General features: G+C 44.0%; 1 protein-coding gene across 4 annotated transcripts in view; it reads left to right on the top strand.

The window, feature by feature from the left end:
- The window catches only part of LOC117442915 (solute carrier family 22 member 6-like), a 57,176-nt gene extending 38,728 nt beyond the window's left edge, over positions 1-18,448 (top strand). For all 4 annotated transcript variants that reach the window (XM_034078864.2, XM_034078867.2, XM_034078865.2 and 1 more), the window contains 5 exons: positions 34-193; positions 372-480; positions 13,790-13,868; positions 14,005-14,132; positions 17,774-18,448. In XM_034078864.2, the coding sequence (XP_033934755.1) occupies positions 34-193; positions 372-480; positions 13,790-13,868; positions 14,005-14,132; positions 17,774-17,903 (606 nt within the window). In that variant the 3' untranslated portion in view covers positions 17,904-18,448. The remainder of the gene's footprint in view (positions 1-33; positions 194-371; positions 481-13,789; positions 13,869-14,004; positions 14,133-17,773) is intronic.
- The last annotated feature ends 5,671 nt before the right edge of the window (positions 18,449-24,119 follow it).

Below are 24,119 nucleotides of genomic sequence, written 5' to 3'. Positions count from 1 at the left end.
CCTGTCTCCATCACACCTGTCTCACCTGTCCAGGTGAGTATCTACCAGATCCAGCTGATCTTCGGGGCTGTGGATTTTCCCGCTAAGCTGGTGGCTCTGGGAATGCTCAGTTACCTGGGGAGACGCGTCTCTCAGGCCACCTGCCTGTTCGTCTCCGCCCTCATCATCTTCGCCAACATCCTGGTCCCTGCAGGTAACACACACACACACACACACACACACACACACACACACACACACACACACACACACACACACACACACACACACACACACACACACACACACACACACACACACACACACACACACACACACACACACACACAGTGTGTACTGAGGTGTGAGAGACAGGTGTACTCCCCCCACAGACATGCAGACGGTTCGCACCACGCTGGCCTGTCTGGGTAAAGGCTTCACCTCGGCCTCCTTCACCACCGTGTACCTATACACAGGTGAGCTGTACCCTACCGTGCTCAGGTGAGCCCCTGTACATATATAAATACATATATACAGTATCAACCCAGTCTCACGTCATTTCGTGTTATAGTCACAACATTTAATCTATTGATTCGTGTTCACCAACACCATTTTCCCCTTTTTTTTGTGTCACACAGAACGATTTTAAAAGCAATGTATTTCTATTGGTAGTGTGTTTCGTGCCTGCGTCTTTTTGTCCGGTCGGGTCGTGGAAGACCGGAAGCTGTGGGGTTCATAAAAACATGTTCTCACTCAATATCAAACCACGATTATTGTTTTTATTTTAAATCGTATAATGTCTGGCTTTTTTTGCCGTCCGTGAGGAAAATAAATGTCTCAGAGCCTCAGAATACTGACATCTGTATTTTTTAAATCTTTTTTTGCTTCTAATTTGTTATTCTTTTCTAAATAACACACTTTTATGTTCTCACCAATAACACACAATTATCCTTGCTTTTATTTATTTGTTTAATTCCATAATCTCTGGCTTTTTTGGTGCCCGTCAGGAACTGAATTTCAAAATAAAGTAACAGGAAACAGACGTAGGCCTATAAGGGACATTTCGAGCATCTTTGCGATACACAGCCACTGAACTGATTACCCAAGATCCTCAGCCTTGGTTTAAGCTCGCTGATTGGATGTTTTAGCCGCAATGCATGTAGGGATATGGTGTTCATGCCATTTAAAAAAAAGAAAAGAATACTTTATTCCGAGTGTGCTTGCTTTTCTCTTTGAAAGTCATCACATAACGGCATTGTAATACACGGTACGGCTGCATTAAATATTACATATCTGCCGTAGTTCTCTATTTATAGAGCCCTGATGAGAAGACTTCCAGACAAACAGGAGGAACTGCCGCAGAAACTGAATATGTGACGTGGATAATAAATATATCAATAATTAAACAACATCTTCACTTTCTCTTCACACAATACGTCTCCTTGCAGTATCAACACTAATTCGGCTCACTTTTACATTTGATCCAATGGTAGATAACGGTGCACAGCTGATAGAAAGGGACTTGTAGTTTTTAAAGATATTACTGATTTTCTTTGAATGTAAGAATGTAAATACTGAGTCTGAAATAGTATAGCAATACGCTGTAAAATTATGTGAAAGCATGAATACAACTACACATCTTCAGATGTTGTACATACATAAGTGTCCTACTATAATAATACAAAGTTATTATGGCTGTGTGTACCTTGTGTGCACCGCCTAGTGGTTAAAGCACGTTATTGAATTATTGTTTTTATGTGTTATATTTGATTAAGAAAATATTAAGAGTACATACTTTCATAGGGGGAAAGTAGAAGGTAAATTATAGAAATATAGAATATAAAAAATCAAGAAGATACTGTAAGTGATCTCTACAATAATACAGTTTAGTGCAGGATGTACAAATATATTATTAGGAGGAGGTGCAAAACGAATTAACCTGTTAAGCCCTGAGCCTGTTTTTCAGGTCTCAGGCTCGAAAATGACATTCCCAGAACAAATGACCATATCTTCTAAAAGGGTTAAATTAATAATCTTGTTTCTCAAAGTAATGATAAACCTGTGAGTTGGATGCAGAAGAGTCAGAATTAATATAGATGTTTTTTATTTTAAAGAAAATTCAGATTGAAAACAGTAAAAAAACTGTAAATTATAGTGTCCGTCCAAAGACTATTTTTTTATTTACAGTGCAAACTAACCTTGGATGATGGTAAGGTAGACTTAAAGCTTTGGGAATCCAAAGAACAACATATAATAAGTACCCTGTATCAAGATTGATGCAAAACAAGTGACCTTTGACCTTTTTAGAGAGGTTTAGCACAAAAAACTCCACCTCTGAGGTGATTTAGGTGGAAATGGGGGTTTTACCGTTTCTCTGGAACCCATTGGTCGATTTTGGTGATTGACATCTCTTTCTGACTGTTAGAGCCAATAGAATCGGAGGGGAATCTCCCCACTCACACACATACTAAAACACAAAAGTGGGGGCTTCGCGCACACAGTTTTGCACCAGAGTGAAGCTGTCTCTTGGGCCCTTTCTTATTTATTTCTCTAACTCTCCTCCTCGACTCCCCTCCTTTATTCCTATCCTCAAGACTTAGTCCCGCCCACAGGAGATGTGAGCGGAGGAGCCGAGGAGGGGAGCCGAGGAGAGAGGAGGGGAAGCAGCAGGTGGTTAGAGAAAGGAGAACTCCTCTCCTCTGAGCGGTCATTTTAAAGAAACGTCCATTAATGATGACAGGAGGCAGCAGCCTCTGTCTGATGGACACATGTATTCAAGAGCACTTCTATATTTACTTTGATTCATTCACAGTGCGGTGTAATGAGACAATAACAGGCTACAGATGAGGGGACACACACACACACACACACACACACATATCAGGGTTTCCGCTAGGATTTTTTCTCGCCGGTCAAATGTCCGAACAGAATTTATTTTACCAGACACATTTGAAACTTACCGGTCATGTTTCAATAATAATAATAAGAATTGTGTAGCAGAGTTTCTGTTAGCAGGTAATTAACGGATTAGGACCGGATATGCTGATGTTTAAAACGCAGTTAATGGGAGTCATTTTTATATTGCTTCAGTTTATAATCGTAACAGATCGAAAAATTCAGATTCATTTTCAATAAATTATTCCGCAAACAACAAACAACATAATTATTACATTCAAAGAAACTACTTGCAATAGATGAAGTACATTATTCAAAAGTTTAAATTAACTTTGAATAACAACACGGGAGAAACGGATCCTCTCTTTTCCCCTCTCCCTCCCTCTCTCTCCTGACAGCCCGTCAGTTTCTCATGCGGCGCACTAAACAGTGGGCGGGCCTTCAGGTGATTATGCAGCAGTTGATCTGATCTCTCTCTCGCGTCCGGTTACACTTCACTCGCATTTATGTCCATATCGATCAGATCCAGCTCTCCTGATCGGCCTTTATAGAGAGCACAGATCAAACTATTAAGAATGAATATCGGCCGATAATGACCGACGGCTGATCGATCGGAGCATCGGACATTTTGACCGGCAGGTTTTGAATTTACCGGTTTTTATTCAATTTTACCAGCTAAAAACCTTGTAATTACCGGCTAACGGAAACCCTGACACATATATATTTATATAAATATATACAATTTCAGAATCAAACAGAGCACTCTCATAATAACGTAACACTATCAGAGACTGGATATACCCCCCCAAAAGGGCCCTCAAGTCCCATCTGTTTGCCAAGGCTTTCGGCCCCTAATCGATCTGTTGTTTTGTCTGTCTGACTTTTGTTTTGTTATGTTTGTTTTTTGCCCTACTACTTGTAAAGCGACCTTGGGTCCCTTGAAAGGCGCTATATAAATCAAAGCTATTATTATTATTATTATTAAACATTTATCTGCAGATCTCTATAAAGTATATTCAGTACTTGTGAAGTCAACTTGGAAAATCCTCACAGGAGATCAAGGGGTTAAAAGGTCGGGCTGATTGACGGAGTGGCAGCTGTCTGAAATCATTACCTAATTGCTAATCAGTGTTGCTGCACCTTTAAAAGCACCGCACCTGAAAGAAGGCAGTAATCAAAGCTGGAGAGGGACAAACTGAAGAGCGTGCGTCCGTCCGTCCGTCCGTCCGTCCAGCAGCAACGAACCAGCAGAAGAACCGTGGAAGAGAGATGTAGACTGATAAAAACGGTTTGCATGCTGCTAAAAATGTATATTTGCATTTTTAATGAGACTGCATAAGTTACAAACTTTTTAAAAACATAATTCATAAAAATACACTAAGAAAGTAAAAACAATATTCACAAGTGTTAAAAAGTATATGTAAAGCATGTATTTTTGCATTTATTATTTGATGTGCATTGTATTTACAGTAATTATCTTTTATTTTTCATTTAAGGTTTTTTACCTTACAACCTTACTATACTGCACAAAAATATAAACGCAACACTTTTGTTTTTGCTCCCATTCTTCATGAGATGAACTCAAAGATCTAAAACATTTTCTATAAACACAAAATAACCATTTCTCTCAAATATTGTTCACAAATCTGAAACAATGTGTGATAGTGAGCACTTCTCCTTTGCCGAGATAATCCATCCCACCTCACAGGTGTGGCATATCAAGATGCTGATTAGACAGCATGATTATTGCACAGGTGTGCCTTAGGCTGGCCACAATAAAAGGCCACTCTGAAACGTGCAGTTTTGCTTTATTGGGCGGGTCTGGGGGGGTCCGAAAACCAGTCAGTATCTGGTGTGAGGGGTAGGGGTAGGGGTAGGGTTAGGGTTAGGGTAATGTTGTGAATCGAGTGGCCTGTGTTTGTCGTCCATTACTAATGCCTGCCCATACCATAACCCCACCACCACCATGGGCATGGCACATCTGACGCGTCATCAGAGCCCGTTCATGGCGGGGTCAAATCGTGCCAGAAACATCACGAGACCGCTGCATGAATACACGGAGAGCATCGCGAGATCGCCACACACGAAGGAGTCTGGAAAACGTGGAGTGGATTACAGCCTACTCCGGCCCCTACAGAGACTCACCACATCTTCCAAAGCCAAAATAGAACTTCTGAATACACAATCCCTCAGTAATAAAGCATCCTTCATTCATGACCACATCACTGATGAGAAAATGGACTTCATGTGCCTCCCGGAAACCTGGCATCAGCCAGAGGTTTACTCCACCCTCAATGACGCTTGCCCTCCTGGCTACTTGGAGAAAGCCCGCGGCACTGGTCGTGGTGGAGGCCTAGCTGTCATCTACCGAAAGGAATTGGAACTGTCACTCCTGCCCCTGCCTGTATTGTCCTCTTTTGAATGCCTTGCATTTAAATGTAAACCCCCCTTTGCCCTGACAATACTTCTGATCTACCGGCCACCCAAACCCAACTCAGCTTTCATCCCAGAGATACAAGACCTTCTCACTACGCTATGCACAACCTCTGCCAATATTATCATACTTGGAGATTTTAATATTCACGTCGACTCCTCCTCCTGCCACTCTGCCACTGAGTTTCTGCTACTTCTGGACTTCCTCAATCTCAGACAGCATGTTAATGTCCCCACACACGGCAAGGGCCACACGCTCGACCTGGTCATCACAAACTCCGCCCCCATCAGCAATCTGCTAGTGTATGACTTGGGGGTGTCTGACCACAAGACCATCTCTATGGAGCTCTCTTTCCAGTCCCCACTCAGCATGCCCAAACGCCAAATCCACTTCAGGAACTTGAGGAACATCAACCCGGACACCATGACCCTGGACCTCCAGCATCTTTCTTCCGCCATTTTTTCATCAGTAAGTGAGTCAGTTGCATATTACAACAAGTCCCTTAAGAGTCTCCTTGATCGGCACGCCCCCCTCAAAACCAGGATGGTCACCTTCTCGCGCTCAGCCCCTTGGTACACCGGCGAACTGCGGAGAATCAAGACAGCTGGGCGTGTCCTTGAGCGGCGGCTCAAGGCCTCAGGACTGACTGTTCACCAGTTAGCCTATCATGAACACCAGAAGGCCTATGCACAGTCCCTCAGAGATGCATGGTCCCATTACTACTCCTCCCTCATCAACAACAGTACAGGAAACTCCAAGCAACTCTTCTCCACCATAAACCACCTCCTCAAAGTCCTCTACACTCCGACTCCAATGAGAAGCAGTGTGGCAACTTTGCCGCCTTCTTCACTAACAAAGTTGATACTATCCGCTCCCTCCTCTCTAGCCCCTCTGCACCTCCAGTTACAACTGCTGACCCACAGCCTGGGACAACCCAGCCTCTTCGCTGTTTCACGGACATCTCTCAGCGAGAGGTTGAGGGCATCGTTAGGAGGATGAAGCCCTCCACCTGTGTCCTGGACCCCCTTCCGTCAGCTCTTGTAAAATCGTACATCTGTACCATGAGCCCCATGATCACTAAGATAGTAAACCTCTCACTCCAGGCTGGCCATGTCCCCTCGGCCCTAAAAACCGCTGCCATCAAACCTCATCTCAAAAAACCTCATCTCAAAAAACCCTCCCTTGACCCGGGAGTGCTAGCTAACTACAGACTCATTTCCAACCTTCCTTATCAAAAGTGCTGGAAAAACTAGTTGCTGCTCAGCTCCAGGACCACCTAAACTCCAACAACTTATTTGAGAAGTTCCAGTCTGGTTTCCACTCAGGCCACAGCACAGAAACTGCCCTGGTCAGGGTCACCAATGACCTGCTGATGACGGCTGATGCTGGCTCTCCCTCTCCCCTCTCCTCATCCTCCTCGATCTCACTGCAGCTTTCGACACCGTCGATCACGGCATCCTCCTCCATCGTCTGCACTCCACCATGGGACTCTCTGACTCTCCCCTTGACCGGTTCAGATCATACCTCACCGGGAGAACAGAGTACGTCTCCTTGAGCGAGGCAGAGTCGGGTACCCACAACATCACCTGTGGTGTCCCTCAAGGATCAGTTCTCGGCCCCACCCTCTTCACACTCTACATGCTCCCTCTTGGCTCTATCATCAGCCGACATGGAGTATCATTCCATTGCTACGCTGATGACACCCAACTGTACCTCAGGATCAACCCTACCTCCTCTGCAGCCCTGCCTTCACCCACACTCACTGCCTGCCTGGAGGAGATACAGGCGTGGATGAAGCAAAACTTCCTGAAACTCAACAGCTCCAAGACCGAAGCCATTACAGTTGGCACCCCACACCAGGTTCGGTCATCCACCATCACCACCATCACCTTCTCCGGCCAGGACAATCCCCTCTACTCAGCAGTCACCAACCTGGGTGTGAAAATGGACGCCCATCTGACCTTTGAGCCCCACATTAAACAGCTGTGCAAGAACTCCTTTTATCACCTCAGGAACATCGTCAAACTCCGCCCCACACTCACTCTGTCTGATGCCGAAAAGCTGGTCCATGCCTTTGTCTCCTCCAGGCTGGACTACTGCAATGCACTCCTCATCGGGATCCCTAACAAAAGCATCCAAAAGCTCCAGTACATTCAGAACAGCGCTGCTAGGATCCTGATGAGGGTGCGCAAATATGATCACATCGCCCCCATCCTTAAAGCACTACACTGGCTACCCGTGGAGCTGAGGATCGAATTCAAGGTCTCTGTCCTCACCCACCAGTGTGTCCATGGAACTGCCCCTCCCTACCTCAAGGAACTCCTCACCCCCCATACCTCCTTGCGGACCACCCGTTCCAGCAACTCCAATTTCCTCAAACCCCCCAGGACTAAGCTCCGTACTATGGGAGACCGGGCCTTCTGCTCGGCTGCCCCCAGTCTGTGGAACGCTCTCCCCGACCAAATGATAGCACCACAGACCGTGGAGGCTTTTAAAAAAGGCCTCAAAACCCATCTCTTCAAAAGAGCCTTTGCCTAGACCTTTTTATCACCCTTTTATTTATTTTTTATTTATTTTTATTGCTTTTTTATTAATTCTACCGTGTTGTGTAATGTTTATTTATACTGTTCATGCTCACTACTTGGAGCACTTCGGGATTTGAATTCAAATATGAAGTGCTTTATAAATGGAACCCATTATTATTATTATTATTATTATTATTATTATTATTAACCTAAAGTATTATTTAATGTTTAAATAAAGGTTAACCTGTTACGCCCGAGAGACCCCGGTTCTGGGGCCCTCCTGCAACATCTTGCATGAAACAGTGTCTGAGGGCATGTTCAGTTATTAAACTACACTGAACAAAAATATAAGCACAACACTTTTGTTTTTGTTCCCATTTTTCAGGAGATGAACTCAAAGATCTAAAACATTTTCTATAAACACAAAATAACCATTTCTCTCAAATATTGTTCACAAATCTGAACAAATCTGTGATAGTGAGCACTTCTCCTTTGCCGAGATAATCCATCCCACCTCACGGGTGTGGCATATCAAGATGCTGATTAGACAGCATGATTATTGCACAGGTGTGCCTGAGGCTGGCCACAATAAAAGGCCACTCTGAAACGTGCATTTTTGCTTTATTGGGGGGGTCTGGGGGGTGTGATGGAAACTTATGTGCAGCAATGCAGAGCCAAGGCTCAGGAAAGGATGGAAACTGGAGCGGCTTTAGTCAAACACTGTTATTTATTGAGAGTATAATACGGCCGGAGAGATCCCAAAGTATATCACACTTTCATGTGAGCCAACCAATCAAACTCTGAAGACATAAAGTAGAAACATAGATCTGTATATCCATAAAGGAGGGACCTAAAAAGCCCGCCTTTCCTACCTTAATCATTACCAGACATTGGAACAAAGACCCGTTTGTATTACAAACTAACATGTGCCAAACTTCTCCCCCACAGGAAGGCAGATGACTTCTTGACCTGTGTCCTCCTCAAGTTACAGGCAGGAGCATATGCGACTTAACGAAAAGCATATCTTTGTAATTTAACAGTTTCTCAGAAAAGCTGAGAACCTCTAGACACAAAGAGATCGGATTAAAATATTCTCTGACAGGGGGGTCAGAAAACCAGTCAGTATCTGGTGTGAGGGGTAGGATTAGGGCTAGGGTAATGTTGTGAATCGAGTGGCACATGGTGGTGGTGGGGTTATGGTATGGGCAGGCGTATGTAATGGACGACGAACACAGTCGTCTAATCAGCATCTTGATATGCCACACCTGAGAGGTGGGATGGATTCTCTCGGCAAAGGAGAAGTGCTCACTATCACATATTTTTTCAGATTTGTGAACAATATTTGAGAGAAATGGTTATTTTGTGTTTATAGAAAATGTTTTAGATCTTTGAGTTCATCTCATGAAAAATGGGAGCAAAAACTAAAGTGTTGCGTTTATATTTTTGTTCAGTGTATGAATGTTTTCTATCCATGTAATGGGAAGGAACTCATCTAACTGATCATTTTTATTTATTTTTTTAAACCCCATAACGCTGAGCCTGTGAATTAGCAACGGGCAAAAAATGCTAACAGATGACTTCACCGAAATTCACTCACAAAACCTTATTATTTATCTTTGCTGCACATCCAACCCATCGTTTCACATCGTGAGGGGACACAGAATCGAGGGGTACCCTCAGTATCACTCAATGATACGAACTCTCAGAGATAATAACAAGAACAGACATCAAAACATGTGGCGCTAGGTAGCTAAAAACGCTAACATGGCTCACCTGTGTGGTAGTCTGGTCAAAAGTGGTCTTCAGTGGCATTAAAACGATAAAAATGCTGCTGAAGTTAATCCAATGTGTCCCTTTGAATGATTTATGATAATCCATAAGCAATAAACCTGCTTTTAGGTTTTCAGATGTCAGACCTGGGCCCTTTCTCATTTAAAAAATGTCCCCTCCTCGACTCCTCGGTCCTCCGGTAGTGACCCGGAAATGAATTTCAGCGCGCCATATTGAAGCACATCTCATTTCTCTAAATGCACTTCGAGGACCGAGGATCGAGCGAAGAGGAGGCTCTCTGGAGGAGCTCTAACGGAGGAGAGAGGAGAGAGGAGAGAGGAGAGAAGAGGCTCTCTGGAGGAGCTCTAACCGAGGAGAGAGGAGAGAGGAGAGAGGAGGCTCTCTGGAGGAGCTCTAACCGAGGAGAGAGGAGAGAGGAGAGAGGAGAGAGGAGGCTCTCTGGAGGAGCTATAACCGAAGATACACTGATGGCTCCTCCACGGCTCCTTCGTGGATGCATTTCCGCGAACAGAGATGTTTCAAAGAGTCGTGACGCACGGCCAGACTTCTCTCAGCCAATCACAGCTGTGCATGCATCCCTTGGATATTATTTTATTAACTGCTTTCATCGCGACACGATGTTTCCAGAGAGACCAGCTTAGAGGTCCGTGCAGAAAGCAGAGCAGAGTGTAATATATATCACTCAGTAGAACAGGCCGACTCTCTTTGCTTTAGTTTAGTAGATATCTACAAACAAAGAGTCGATATGTTTCTACGACCATTTAGTGCTTCACCAAATAAAATACACCACGGCTGTAGCCTGATTATGCTTTAGGACCTGTACGTGTGTGTGGTACAGTGTGTAGGTGTGTGTGGGGTACAGAGTGTGTGTGTGTGTGTGTGTGTGTGTGTGTGTGTGTGTGTGTGTGTGTGTGTGTGTGTGTGTGTGTGTGTAGGTGTGTTTGGTACAGTGTGTGTGTGTGTGTGTGTGTGTGTGTGTGTGTGTGTGTGTGTGTGTGTGTGTGTGTGTGTGTGTGTGTGTGTGTGTGTGTGTGTGTGTGTGTGTGTGTGTGTGTGTGTGTGTGTGTGTGTGTGTGTGTGTGTGTGTGTGTGTGTGTGTGTGTGTGTGTGTGTGTGTGGGTGTGTGTGTGTGTGTGGGTGTGTGTGTGTGTGTGTGTGTGTGTGTGTGTGTGTGTGTGTGTGTGTGTGTGTGTGTGTGTGTGTGTGTGTGTGTGTGTGTGTGTGTGTGTGGTACAGTGTGTAGGTGTGTGTCTGTGTGTGTGTGGTACAGTGTGTGTGGTACGGTGTGTGTGGTACAGTGTGTATGTGTGTGTGGTACAGTGTGTAGGTGTGTTGTACAGTGTGTGTGTGTGTGTGTGTGTGTGTGTGTGTGTGTGTGTGTGTGTGTGTGTGTGTGTGTGTGTGTGTGTGTGTGTGTGTGTGTGTGTGTGTGTGTGGTGTGTGTGTGGTACAGTGTGTGTCTGTGTGTGGTACAGTGTGTGTGTGTGTGTGTGTGTGTGTGTGTGTGTGTGTGTGTGTGTGTGTGTGTGTGTGTGTGTGTGTGTGTGTGTGTGTGTGTGTGTGTGTGTGTGTGTGTGTGTGTGTGTGTGTGTGTGTGTGTGTGTTGTGTGTGTGTGTGTGTGTGTGTGTGTGTGTGTGTGTGTGTGTGTGTGGGGGGGGGGGTACAGTGTGTGTGGTACAGTGTGTGGTACAGTGTGTAGGTGTGTGTGTGGTACAGTGTGTATGTGTGTGTGCGGTACAGTGTTTGTGGTACAGTGTGTGTGTGTGGTACAGTGTGTATGTGTGTGTGTGGTACAGTGTGTAGGTGTGTGTGTGTGTGTGTGTGTGTGTGTGTGTGTGTGTGTGTGTGTGTGTGTGTGTGTGTGTGTGTGTGTGTGTGTGTGTGTGTGTGTGTGTGTGTGTGTCCTCATCTGTAGCCTGTTATTGTCTCATGACACCGCCCTGTGAATGAATCAAAGTAAATATAGAAGTGGTCATGAACACACGTGTCCCTCAGACAGAGGCTGTGCCTCCTGTCATCATTAATGGACGTTTCTTTAAAATGACCGCTCAGAGGAGAGGAGTTCTCCTTTCTCTAACCACCTGCTGTTTCCCCTCCTCTCTCCTCGGCTCCCCTCCTCGGCTCCTCCGCTCATATCTCCTGTGGGCGGGACTAAGTCTTGAGGATAGGAATCAAGGAGGGGAGTCGAGGAGGGGAGTTAGAGAAATAAATAAGAAAGGGCCCAAGAGACAGCTTCACTCTGGTGCAAAACTGTGTGCGCGAAGCCCCCACTTTTGTGTTTTAGTATGTGTGTGAGTGGGGAGATTCCCCTCCGATTCTATTGGCTCTAACGGTCAGAAAGAGATGTCAATCACCAAAATCGACCAATGGGTTCCAGAGAAACGGTAAAACCCCCATTTCCACCTAAATCACCTCAGAGGTGGAGTTTTTTGTGCTAAACCTCTCTAAAAAGGTCAAAGGTCACTTGTTTTGCATCAATCTTGATACAGGGTACTTATTATATGTTGTTCTTTGGATTCCCAAAGCTTTAAGTCTACCTTACCATCATCCAAGGTTAGTTTGCACTGTAAATAAAAAAAGAGTCTTTGGACGGACACTATAATTTACAGTTTTTTTACTGTGTTCAATCTGAATTTTCTTTAAAATAAAAAACATCTATATTAATTCTGACTCTTCTGCATCCAACTCACAGGTTTATCATTACTTTGAGATAAAAGATTATTAATTTAACCCTTTTAGAAGATATGGTCATTTGTTCTGGGAATGTCATTTTCGAGCCTGAGACCTGAAAAACAGGCTCAGGGCTTAACAGGTTAATTCGTTTTGCACCTCCTCCTAATAATATATTTGTACATCCTGCACTAAACTGTATTATTGTAGAGATCACTTACAGTATCTTCTTGATTTTTTATATTTTATATTTCTATCATTGACCTTCTACTTTCCCCCTATGAAAGTATGTACTCTTAATATTTTCTTAATCAAATATAACACATAAAAACAATAATTCAATAACGTGCTTTAACCACTAGGCGGTGCACACAAGGTACACACAGCCATAATAATATAGTAATCTCACATAGTAATCTTACATTCAAATAAATTGGATCAAATGTAAAAGTCAGCCGAATTAGTGTTGATACTGCTAGGAGACTTATTGTGTGAAGAGAAAGTGAAGATGTTGTTTAATTGTTGATATATTTATTATCCACGTCACATATTCAGTTTCTGCGGCAGTTCCTCCTGTTTGTCTGGAAGTCTTCTCATCAGGGCTCTATAAATAGAGAACTACGGCAGATATGTAATATTTAATGCAACCGTACCGTGTATTACAATGCCGTTATGTGATGACTTTCAAAGAGAAAAGCAAGCACACTCGGAATAAAGTATTCTTTTCTTTTTTTTAAATGGCATGAACACCATATCCCTACATGCATTGCGGCTAAAACATCCAATCAGCGAGCTTAAACCATAGCTGAGGATCTTGGGTAATCAGTTCAGTGGCTGTGTATCGCAAAGATGCTCGAAATGTCCCTTATAGGCCTACGTCTGTTTCCGGGTTATTTTTATTTTGAAATGCAGTTCCTGACGGACGCCAAAAAAGCCAGAGATTATGGAATCAAACAAATAAATAAAAGCAAGGATAATTGTGTGTTATTTAGAAAAGAATAACAAATTAGTAGGACATAAATACTTCAAAAATTACAGATTTCAGTATTCTGAGGCTCTGAGCCATTTCTTTTCCTCACAGACGACAAAAAAAGTTAGACATTATACGATTTAAAATAAAAACAATAATCGTGGCTTGATATTGAGTAAGAACATGTTTTTATGAACCCCACAGCTTCCGGTCTTCCACGACCCGACCGGACAAAAAGACGCAGGCAGGCACGAAACATACTACCAATAGAAATACATTGTTTTTCAAATCGTTCTGTGTGACAAAAAAAAAAGGGGAACATTGTGGGTTGACAGTATACATACATTACACAGCCATGCATCATGTGTGTGTGTGTGTGTTTTTGTGTGTGTGTGTGTGTGTGTGTGTGTATGTGTGTGTGTGTGTGTGTGTGTGTGTGTGTGTGTGTGTGTGTGTGTGTGTGTGTGTGTGTGTGTGTGTGTGTGTGTGTGTGTGTGTGTGTGTGTGTATGTGTGTGTGTGCAGGCAGACAGGAATGGGCTTTGTTTCCACCATGGCGAGGGTCGGCAGCATGGCGGCGCCCGCGGTCCTGATCCTTGATGAGGTCTCTCGTTGAACATGTTATCATTATTGTTGTTGTTGTTGTTTGTCCCATGTTTATAAGTACGTCCAGGAATCAGATACATCTCCCCCTTCCTACGTAATTCATGCTAACCCTTCTGATGGACTGCATTTCCCAGATACTCCCTGCTCTGCCCAGTGTTGTTTACGGGGGGGCGGCGGTGTTTGCCAGCGTCTTCGCCTGCTTCCTGCCGGAGACGCTCAACAAGCCGCTGCCCGACACCATTGAGGACGTGGAGGAGAACGGGTAAGCTAACGGCTAGCAGCTTAATTAGTCGCTCTGTAAGCAGGGGCGGATCTAGAAACATATTCATGGGGTGGCCAGAGGGTGGCAGGAGAATATCAGGGGTGGCATCCCCTGGCAGAAGTATATGCTGATTTAATCGCAGCCATATCAATCAATGTTAACTTGGAAAGCCACAATATTTATTTGAACTCAATAACATTAGGTGACATTTTTGTGGCACATCAGTAAACCCTTACATATAAATATAAATATATAAGGTGGCCGACATCATTGAATGCATTTTAACTGAACAATAACTGGATGAGTTTGTTTCACTCTTAGACCAGCAGGGGTACCAATCTATGCAGACTGCTGCAATAAGTACATGAATGAACTGTCTCGTCGATGTTTGTCTGAATGAATATGATAATATTAACAATCATATTATTCCTATCAGCTGTCAATCACTGTTATGATTCACATATTCATTTATTATTGAATAAACTATATTTTTTGGAGAGTTAATGTTGGATGTTCCTCAAGATGCTTGCTCACCCTCCTTCAAATTTGAAAGACATGTAATTACTATCACAATTCAAAAGATTCAAAAGATCCAAAGGAACAGTTCAGCGCCCCACGACTTTACTGCAGACAGTTACAACCTGGACTTTACATCAGAAAGAACAAACATTAAAGAAGTGACTAACTGCATCAGTTAGGGTTAAAACGTGTATTCAGCTAAACATAAACATCGCTGCTGCTATGAGGGTTAGGGTTAGTCCTTACCCACTGGCCTAGCTAAATCAAAGTGGTTACTTTCTGGTGGCTGCAGTGAAGTTTTACGTCTGATTTGACTTCCTCAGGACTTGAAACTGTTTTTTGGGGGCAGACCCCCACAAAGAAAATAATATATTTACACACATAAGGTGATCGTCTTAACAGTTTGTTATGCTCATCGAGTCATCCGTGAGCAGAGCATCAAGTTGCCTATTACAGCTGAATGCAGAGATTACCATCTTGTTCAGCAAAACGCCTCACAAACGTTTTAAGATTTAAAGCTATGGTGCGTTTTGATTCAATGCTGAGTACAGCCTGAAGAACATATCGAGGATTACAAAACTAATGTCACAACAGGACTTAGAAAAGCTTGTCCATGCTTTTATCTTCAGTAGACTCCACCACTGCAATAGTGTCTTCACAGGTCTCACTAAACAATCCATCAGAAAGCTGCAGCTGATCCAGAACGCTGCTGCTCGTGTCCTCACTCACACTAAAAGAGTGGATCACATCAGTCCGGCTCTGAAGTCTCTACATTGGCTTCCAGTCGGCCAAATAATTGATTTTAAAGTACTATTGCTAGTTTTTAAATTATTACATGGTTTAGGACCAAAGTATATTGTTAAACTCCTGCATAATTAGGAGCCATAAAAGTGCTCAGGTCTTCTGGGACGGATCTGCTATCGGCTCCGAGAGTAACAACAAAACATGGAGAGGCAGCGTTTAGCTGTTATGCCCGACACTCTGGAACAAACTACCCAAATCATGCACGTCCACAGAAACGCTTACTATTTTTAAATCGAGACTAAAAACATCTCTCTTTGGCTGCTTTTAATTGAGCTGATCATATTCGAACTACAGTATGCCTTTAAACATGTGTGTTATACCTGTGGTGTTTATTTTGATTATCTTTGCTTTGTAATGCCTGTTGTGAAATGCCATTATATAGGCCTATGTGTTTGTACTGTATTTATTCCTAAAAAGTATTTTCATTTGTTTTGTAAAGCACTTTGAATTGTCGCGTACAGAAAAGTGCTATATAAATAAACTTGCCTTAGAGCAGCACTGACAGGCTCTTCTCTGTCACTGTAGACCGCAAACACCTCATTCCTTCCGTCTGCTTGGATCCGAAATGCTTCTCGTTTTGCGCCGTCCCCCCGTTCAAATGAAATCGCTGCCAAGCATATTTCCAGGCTCGCACCAGGGCCGGGGGAGGGGTTACAAGGCTCGCGTCTTGCGCTGCATTCACTTGCACTCGGACATTAGAGATTTTATCTCATAAATGTCCGATGAGCAACAACTTTTCTTTCAAAACAAAGCTGCCAACTGGGGTGGCAGCTGGGGTGGCAAGGCATTTTTCTGAGGTGGCAGCTGCCACCCCGTGCCACCCCATAGAACCGCCACTGTCTGTAAGATAGCTGAATCAGCTGTGCTAGCGTTAGCAGTGCCAGCATTGTAAGTAGTAGTAGTAGTAGAACCTTTATTTATCCAGGAAAATCAATTAAGAACAAATTCTTATTTACAATGATGACCTGACAGGAGGCAAAGGCTTCCTGAGGGGATGGGGTTTGGGAGGAAATAAAAAGACACACTCCGGGCACTAAAGAACCCAGGAGACAACACAAACACATAGAGCAAATATATATAAGTATAACCTTTGTGAGCATTATCAGCCGGGACGGGGTCATCGGTGTTAGCTTTGTTAACAGAGTTAGCCTTATTAGCTCTGAAAGCGTATATATATATCCCTGTTAGCTTTGTTAACAGAGTTAGCCTTATTAGCTCTGAAAGCGTATATATATCCCTGTTAGCTTTGTTAACAGAGTTAGCCTTATTAGCTCTGAAAGCGTATATATATCCCTGTTAGCTTTGTTAACAGAGTTAGCCTTATTAGCTCTGAAAGCGTATATATATCCCTGCTAGCTTTGTTAACAGAGTTAGCCTTATTAGCTCTGAAAGCATATATATATCCCTGTTAGCTTTATTAACAGAGTTAGCCTTATTAGCTCTGAAAGCGTATATATATATCCCTGCTAGCTTTGTTAACAGAGTTAGCCTTATTAGCTCTGAAAGCGTATATATATATATATCCCTGTTAGCTTTGTTAACAGAGTTAGCCTTATTAGCTCTGAAAGCGTATATATATCCCTGTTAGCTTTATTAACAGAGTTAGCCTTATTAGCTCTGAAAGCGTATATATATCCCTGTTAGCTTTATTAACAGAGTTAGCCTTATTAGCTCTGAAAGAGTATATATATCCCTGTTAGCTTTATTAACAGAGTTAGCCTTATTAGCTCTGAAAGCGTATATATATCCCTGTTAGCTTTGTTAACAGAGTTAGCCTTATTAGCTCTGAAAGCGTATATATATCCCTGTTAGCTTTGTTAACAGAGTTAGCCTTATTAGCTCTGAAAGCGTATATATATCCCTGTTAGCTTTGTTAACAGAGTTACCCTTATTACCTCTGAAAGCGTATATATATCCCTGTTAGCTTTGTTAACAGAGTTAGCCTTATTAGCTCTGAAAGCGTATATATATCCCTGTTAGCTTTGTTAACAGAGTTAGCCTTATTAGCTCTGAAAGCGTATATATATCCCTGTTAGCTTTGTTAACAGAGTTAGCCTTATTAGCTCTGAAAGCATATATATATCCCTGTTAGCTTTGTTAACAGAGTTAGCCTTATTAGCTCTGAAAGCGTATATATATCCCTGTTAGCTTTGTTAACAGAGTTAGCCTTATTAGCTCTGAAAGCGTATATATATCCCTGTTAGCTTTGTTAACAGAGTTAGCCTTATTAGCTCTGAAAGCGTATATATATCCCTGTTAGCTTTGTTAACAGAGTTAGCTGTGTTAGCATCCTTGCTTATATAAATGTTTTTGTTCAGGTCGGAAACAAATCTCGCCCCTCTCCAACCAGAAGAAGGCGTGGCTTTGAAAGAGGGCGTGGTCACAACAGAGGGCGTGGCTTTAAAAGAACTGAAGAAGGCAGAGGGGAGTGGCCTCAATGCTCTCTAACCAATCACATGGACTCCGACCCCCAAATGCTCTGACCAATCACACGGACCCTGACCCCCAAATGCTCTGACCAATCACATGGACCCTGACCCCCCCCCCTACGCTCTCTGACCAATCACATGGACCCTGACCCCCCCTACGCTCTCTGACCAATCACAGGGACCCTGACCCCCCCCCTACGCTCTCTGACCAATCACACGGACCCTGACCCCCCCTACGCTCTCTGACCAATCACAGGGACCCTGACCCCCCCTACGCTCTCTGACCAATCACACGGACCCTGACCCCCCCTACGCTCTCTGACCAATCACACGGAGCCTGACCCCCCCTATGCTCTCTGACCAATCACACGGACCCTGACCCCCCCTACGCTCTGACAAATCACAGGGACCCTGACCCCCCCCTACGCTCTCTGACCAATCACAGGGACCCTGACCCCCCCCCCCTCCTTCTTCAGATCTGTGGATGTTTTGTTTTGTGAACCTTTGATGACGGATGATGTTGTTATGAAATGAACAGAGAAATTAAAGTGATTTCCACAGGAAGTGTGTACTCTGGTGTTTTACTGCAGCTCTACCAACATAGAGGAACCAGTACCAACACAGAGGAACCAGTACCAACATAGAGGAACCAGTACCAACAGAGAGGAACCAGTACCAACATAGAGGAACCAGTACCAACATAGAGGAACCAGTACCAACAGAGAGGAACCAGTACCAACATAGAGGAACCAGTACCAACATAGAGGAACCAGTACCAACACAGAGGAACCAGTAGCAACACAGAGGAACCAGTAGCAACATAGAGGAACCAGTAGCAACATAGAGGAACCAGTAGCAACATAGAGGAACCAGTAGCAACATAGAGGAACCAGTACCAACATAGAGGAACCAGTAGCAACATAGAGGAACCAGTAGCAACATAGAGGAACCAGTAGCAACATAGAGGGACCAGTAGCAACATAGAGGAACCAGTACCAACATAGAGGAACCAGTACTTCCCGTAGACCCCCATCAGGACAAGGGCAAAGGGGGATTGCTTCCTCAGATGTATTCTTTGCCCCCTCACTTTGAGCATCGTTCATCTTCAAAAAGTAAAATAAATGTCACAATTATTAAATAACTTTAATAATTATTTCCCCCAATACCCATTACTATGTTTGGATCAGACATGAGGGGCAGTCTTCTGACCCGTTACTATGTTTGGATCAGATATGAGGGGCAGTCTTCTGACCCGTTACTATGTGTGGATCAGATATGTGGGGCAGTCTTCTGACCCGTTACTATGTGTGGATCAGACATGAGGGGCAGTCTTCTGACCCGTTACTATGTTTGGATCAGACATGAGGGGCAGTCTTCTGACCCGTTACTATGTTTGGATCAGACATGAGGGGCAGTCTTCTGACCCGTTACTATGTTTGGATCAGACATGAGGGGCAGTCTTCTGACCCGTTACTATGTGTGGATCAGACATGAGGGGCAGTCTTCTGACCCGTTACTATGTGTGGATCAGACATGAGGGGCAGTCTTCTGACCCGTTACTATGTTTGGATCAGACATGAGGGGCAGTCTTCTGACCCGTTACTATGTGTGGATCAGACATGAGGGGCAGTCTTCTGACCCGTTACTATGTGTGGATCAGACATGAGGGGCAGTCTTCTGACCCGTTACTATGTTTGGATCAGACATGAGGGGCAGTCTTCTGACCCGTTACTATGTGTGGATCAGACATGAGGGGCAGTCTTCTGACCCGTTACTATGTTTGGATCAGACATGAGGGGCAGTCTTCTGACCCGTTACTATGTGTGGATCAGACATGAGGGGCAGTCTTCTGACCCGTTACTATGTTTGGATCAGACATGAGGGGCAGTCGAGCCACGTGTAAGAAAGCCTCAACCCCAGTGAGCTTGTAGTCTCACAGGTGTTCTCGATTGCTAACACACTCAAATCACACATGAAGCACACTTACTTTAACCTTCAAAGAGCTCAGATCTCCAGAACTCTAAACAGCTTTTCAGCTTTCCACACAATTTGCAAATCAACATGCACTTTGTGCAAACCTCTGCACACGTCTCTCCACGTGAGACCAGGAGTCTGACATGAAGTCACGTGTGAGCAGGTTTAAAACACTGATGTTCAAAAGGCCTCACACATGGACCAATGATCAAGAAGCACGTTCCACCCGACCAATCACCTGAGAGCATCATCGATGGCTCATCGGTCAGGATGTGAGCGCTATGGAAAGACCAGGTGAGTTCTTTCTTACTGCAACAATGGAAGCCAACATGGAAGCAAGAGGAAGAGGAAGAGCTGGGCTGGGCTGAGAGTGAGAGGAGGAAGAGCTGGGTTGAGAGTGAGAGGAAGAGGAAGAGGAAGAGCTGGGCTGGGCTGAGAGTGAGAGGAGGAAGAGCTGGGTTGAGAGTGAGAGGAAGAGGAAGAGGAAGAGCTGGGCTGGGCTGGGAGTGAGAGGAGGAAGAAGGGGTGGGTGAGAGTGAGAGGAGGAGGAAGAGGTGGGTGATAGTGAGAGGAGGAGGAAGAGGTGGGTGAGAGTGAGAGGAAGAGGAAGAGGAAGAGCTGGGCTGGGCTGGGAGTGAGAGGAGGAAGAAGGGGTGGGTGAGAGTGAGAGGAGGAGGAAGAGGTGGGTGATAGTGAGAGGAGGAGGAAGAGGTGGGTGAGAGTGAGAGGAAGAGGAAGAGGAAGAGCTGGGCTGGGCTGGGCTGGGAGTGAGAGGAGGAAGAAGAGGTAGGTGAGACCTGCAAATGTACACTCTCAACCAACTCCGCTCGCCTTCTCTCAGTGCAGCCCTTTTATTTTCAACAATACAGTAACATGACAACCATGTGGTGATGACCAACACCAATATGTGTTTGTGTGTATCTTGTGACTCTGTCATGTGAATTTGTGTGTGTGTGTGTGTGTGTGTGTGTGTGTGTGTGTGTGTGTGTGTGTGTGTGTGTGTGTGTGTGTGTGTGTGTGTGTGTGTGTGTGTGTGTGTGTGTGTGTGTGTGTGTGTGTGTGTGTGTGTGTGTGTGCTCCTGAACAGACTGTTCTCTGTTCCTCCCTTCCTGACTAAGACTCTTCTTAAACACATTTATGAGAACACATTATGAAAACATATCTATCCTTCAATAAACTCTAACATTCCCTCCTGTTTTTCATAATTACTAGCTGGTTACAGTGTCTTTATTACTTTCAGAATTAATTCACTTGTTTTTGACATTTTTGAACCACTCGTCATATGACAGACAGTAACCTAGCTTTAAGTCTTACACGTTGGAGGTAAGTATATTCGTCCTTTTGAGAGGGGTCTGTGTCAGTATAGTCATTAGCGTCAGACCCAGTAGGGCCACTACAAACAACACCTCTCCCAACATAGTCTATGTGTGATAGTGGTTCTGGTGTTTTCTTCACCGGGGTTGAGACCAGTATTTCCTAATGAAACACCGCCCTTTGTAGCCGGACTTCCGCCACTTATCCGTCGTTAAGTTGGAGAGGTATTATCTTTTTGCAGTGGCCCTGATGTATCCACGTAGTTCTTTCGGCGATGTTTAGTGCAGTCGGTGTTGTCAGCAGTACCGTGTAGGGACCGTCCCACCGTGGACAGTGCCAATGCTTCCTCTTAATCACCTTCACGAGGACCTGGTCACCAGTCTGCACTCGAGTATCCTGTAAGGGAGTAGAAATGTCTGGCAGGTTATTTGTTCGAGCTATCTCATTGCTTCTGAAGAGTCTGCTCATCCATTCAGCTAATGTAGTCTCTGCCTCAGCATCATCCTCCTCCCTCACCTCGTCTGTGATTGGTCTGAATTGCCTTCCTGTTATGATCTCAAAGGGAGACAACCCTTTTGCCGTGGGCGTGATTCTCATGCATGTTTCTACTAGAGACACACATTCCACCCACGGTCTTCCTGTTTCCTCCATTGTTTTCCTTAGTCTTGACTGTTCCGTTTGTTCTTTCCACTAAGCCTGCACTTTGTGGATGATATGCACAATGGTTTTTTAATGTTATCCTCATATGCTCGGACAGTTTGGTAATAACCTGATTTACAAAATGAGAACCATTATCACTGTACAGTTTCTCTGGAATACCTCTGTTTGGTATTATTGTCTTGCATATGGCTTTTGCTACGGTAATAGCATCTGCATGTTTTGCTGGGAATATTTCAACCCACTTTGAAAACGGACATATCATTACCAAACAGTATTTGTACCCTTGGCATTGTGTCAGTTCGATGAAGTCCATATGCATGTGTTGAAACGGGTATGTTGGTGGAGGAAACTTTCCCCTCTGTGGTCGCTCATTGCCTTGAGCATTGTGTCTGCAACATACTACACAGGCTCTACAAAAGATTTTAGAAAATGTAATGTAGCTGTATGTATGGAAGTGTTCATTTATTATTGTCACCATCCCTCCTGTTGAGACAAAGTTTCTAACTGACCATAATATTCTTAGCGAGTCTCAGTCAGGCTTCAGATCAGGCCATAGTACTACTTCAGCGGCTATGCTAGTCTCAAATGACATAATTGAAGCACTAGACAAGAAAAAACACTGTGCAGCATTGTTTGTTGATCTGTCTAAAGCTTTTGATTCTGTGGATCATGCATGGCTGCTGCAGAGGCTTGGCTGCAGAGGTCTTGGCTGCAGAGGCTTGGCTGCAGAGGTCTTGGCTGCAGAGGCTTGGCTGCATAGGTCTTGGCAAAATGGCTTTGAGCTGGTTTAAAAACTATCTATCTGAAAGAACTCAGTGTGTCTCAGTAGAAGATTATACCTCAGCTGCTCTTACTATAAACAAAGGTGTTCCACAAGGCTCTATTTTGGCCCCTGTCTTATTCTCCATCTTTATAAATGAACTAGGAAATGGGATAAACCCAGCACGGTTTCATTTATACGCCGATGATACAGTTGTTTACACAGTGGCTTCCTCTTTAACTTAGGCCATAGAGCTTCTACAGGATGCTTTTAATACACTGCAACACTCCTTGCTAAGGCTAAGACTGGTCCTTAATGCAAAAAAGACCAAGTACATGACCTTCTCTCGCTCTCGAGCTAATACAGCTGTCCCTCCGATTCTTACACTGGAAGGGACATGCCTTGATAAAGTAGCATCCTACAAATATCTGGGCATATGGATTGATGAAAAGATGGCCTTTGATGTTCATATTGGGAACCTACTGAGAAAACTTAGACCTAAACTGGGCTTTTTCTTTCGTTTAAGGAAATGTTTCCCGTCTGAAGCCAGGAAGAGAATTGTGCAGAGTTCCTTTCTGTCTGTATTAGACTATGGCGATGTGATCTATATGCATGCTTCTTCCTCCCTGCTTAAAAAGCTGGACTCTGCGTACCATACTGCTATACGTTTTGTAACGGGTGCAGGCTCTCGCACCCACCACTGCACTTTGTATCAGTCCTTAGGATGGTCCTCTCTGTACCAAAGAAGACAATCACACATGTTGATTTTTATCCTTAAGTCATTGCTAGGTAAGCTGCCCTTATATATCTCCAGACTTCTGTCCTTTTATACTTGCTTTTTTAATACCAGACGAGCAGCAAATGGGATGCTTTTAAATGTTCCTTTGATGCAGTCAGAGATTGGTAAAGCTGCATTCTCCCACTATGCTCCCTTTTTATGGAATACGCTGCAAGTAAAACTTTGTCTAGAGGCACTTCCTACTGTAAATGCTTTTAAAGGTATGCTACGATTAGCCCTTCATGAAACATGTAACTGTTTTACCTGATGCTATTGCTGATGTGATTATGCTTCTTGCCACTGCACAAATGGCCTTCTGTATTTATATTTGAATTGTATGTTTTTTTGTTTAATGCCTTTGTTTTATGTTGAAACTTGTTGTGTGCCGTGTTGGTCAGGACTCCCTGGAAGAAGAGATCTTGTATCTCAATGGGACATTCCTGGATAAATAAAGGATAAATAAAAAAAAAAATGGCACGGCCCATGATGAGCTGCTGTTTTGTAGAGACTAACAGGGAGTACTATCTTGTTGTTTATCCTGTTACCTCTTGCCACTAATAAACCTAAGTCTCTCCATGAAGTCCCTGGGCCCCTAGCTACTGATATGTGTGGCGTGGAACCTGGTTCCATTATCCACGCTAGGGTCCCATCAACCACTGGGTTGATGGGACCCTAGCGTCAATTGCAACATCCCCGTGTTGGTTTGCATACATCGAGTGGAACACTACCCTCTGTGGTGTCAGTCGATG

The sequence above is a fragment of the Pseudochaenichthys georgianus genome, unplaced genomic scaffold, assembly GCF_902827115.2.
Source record: "Pseudochaenichthys georgianus unplaced genomic scaffold, fPseGeo1.2 scaffold_503_arrow_ctg1, whole genome shotgun sequence".
Lineage (NCBI taxonomy): Eukaryota > Metazoa > Chordata > Actinopteri > Perciformes > Channichthyidae > Pseudochaenichthys > Pseudochaenichthys georgianus.
This window is presented reverse-complemented; position numbering and strand designations above follow the sequence as displayed.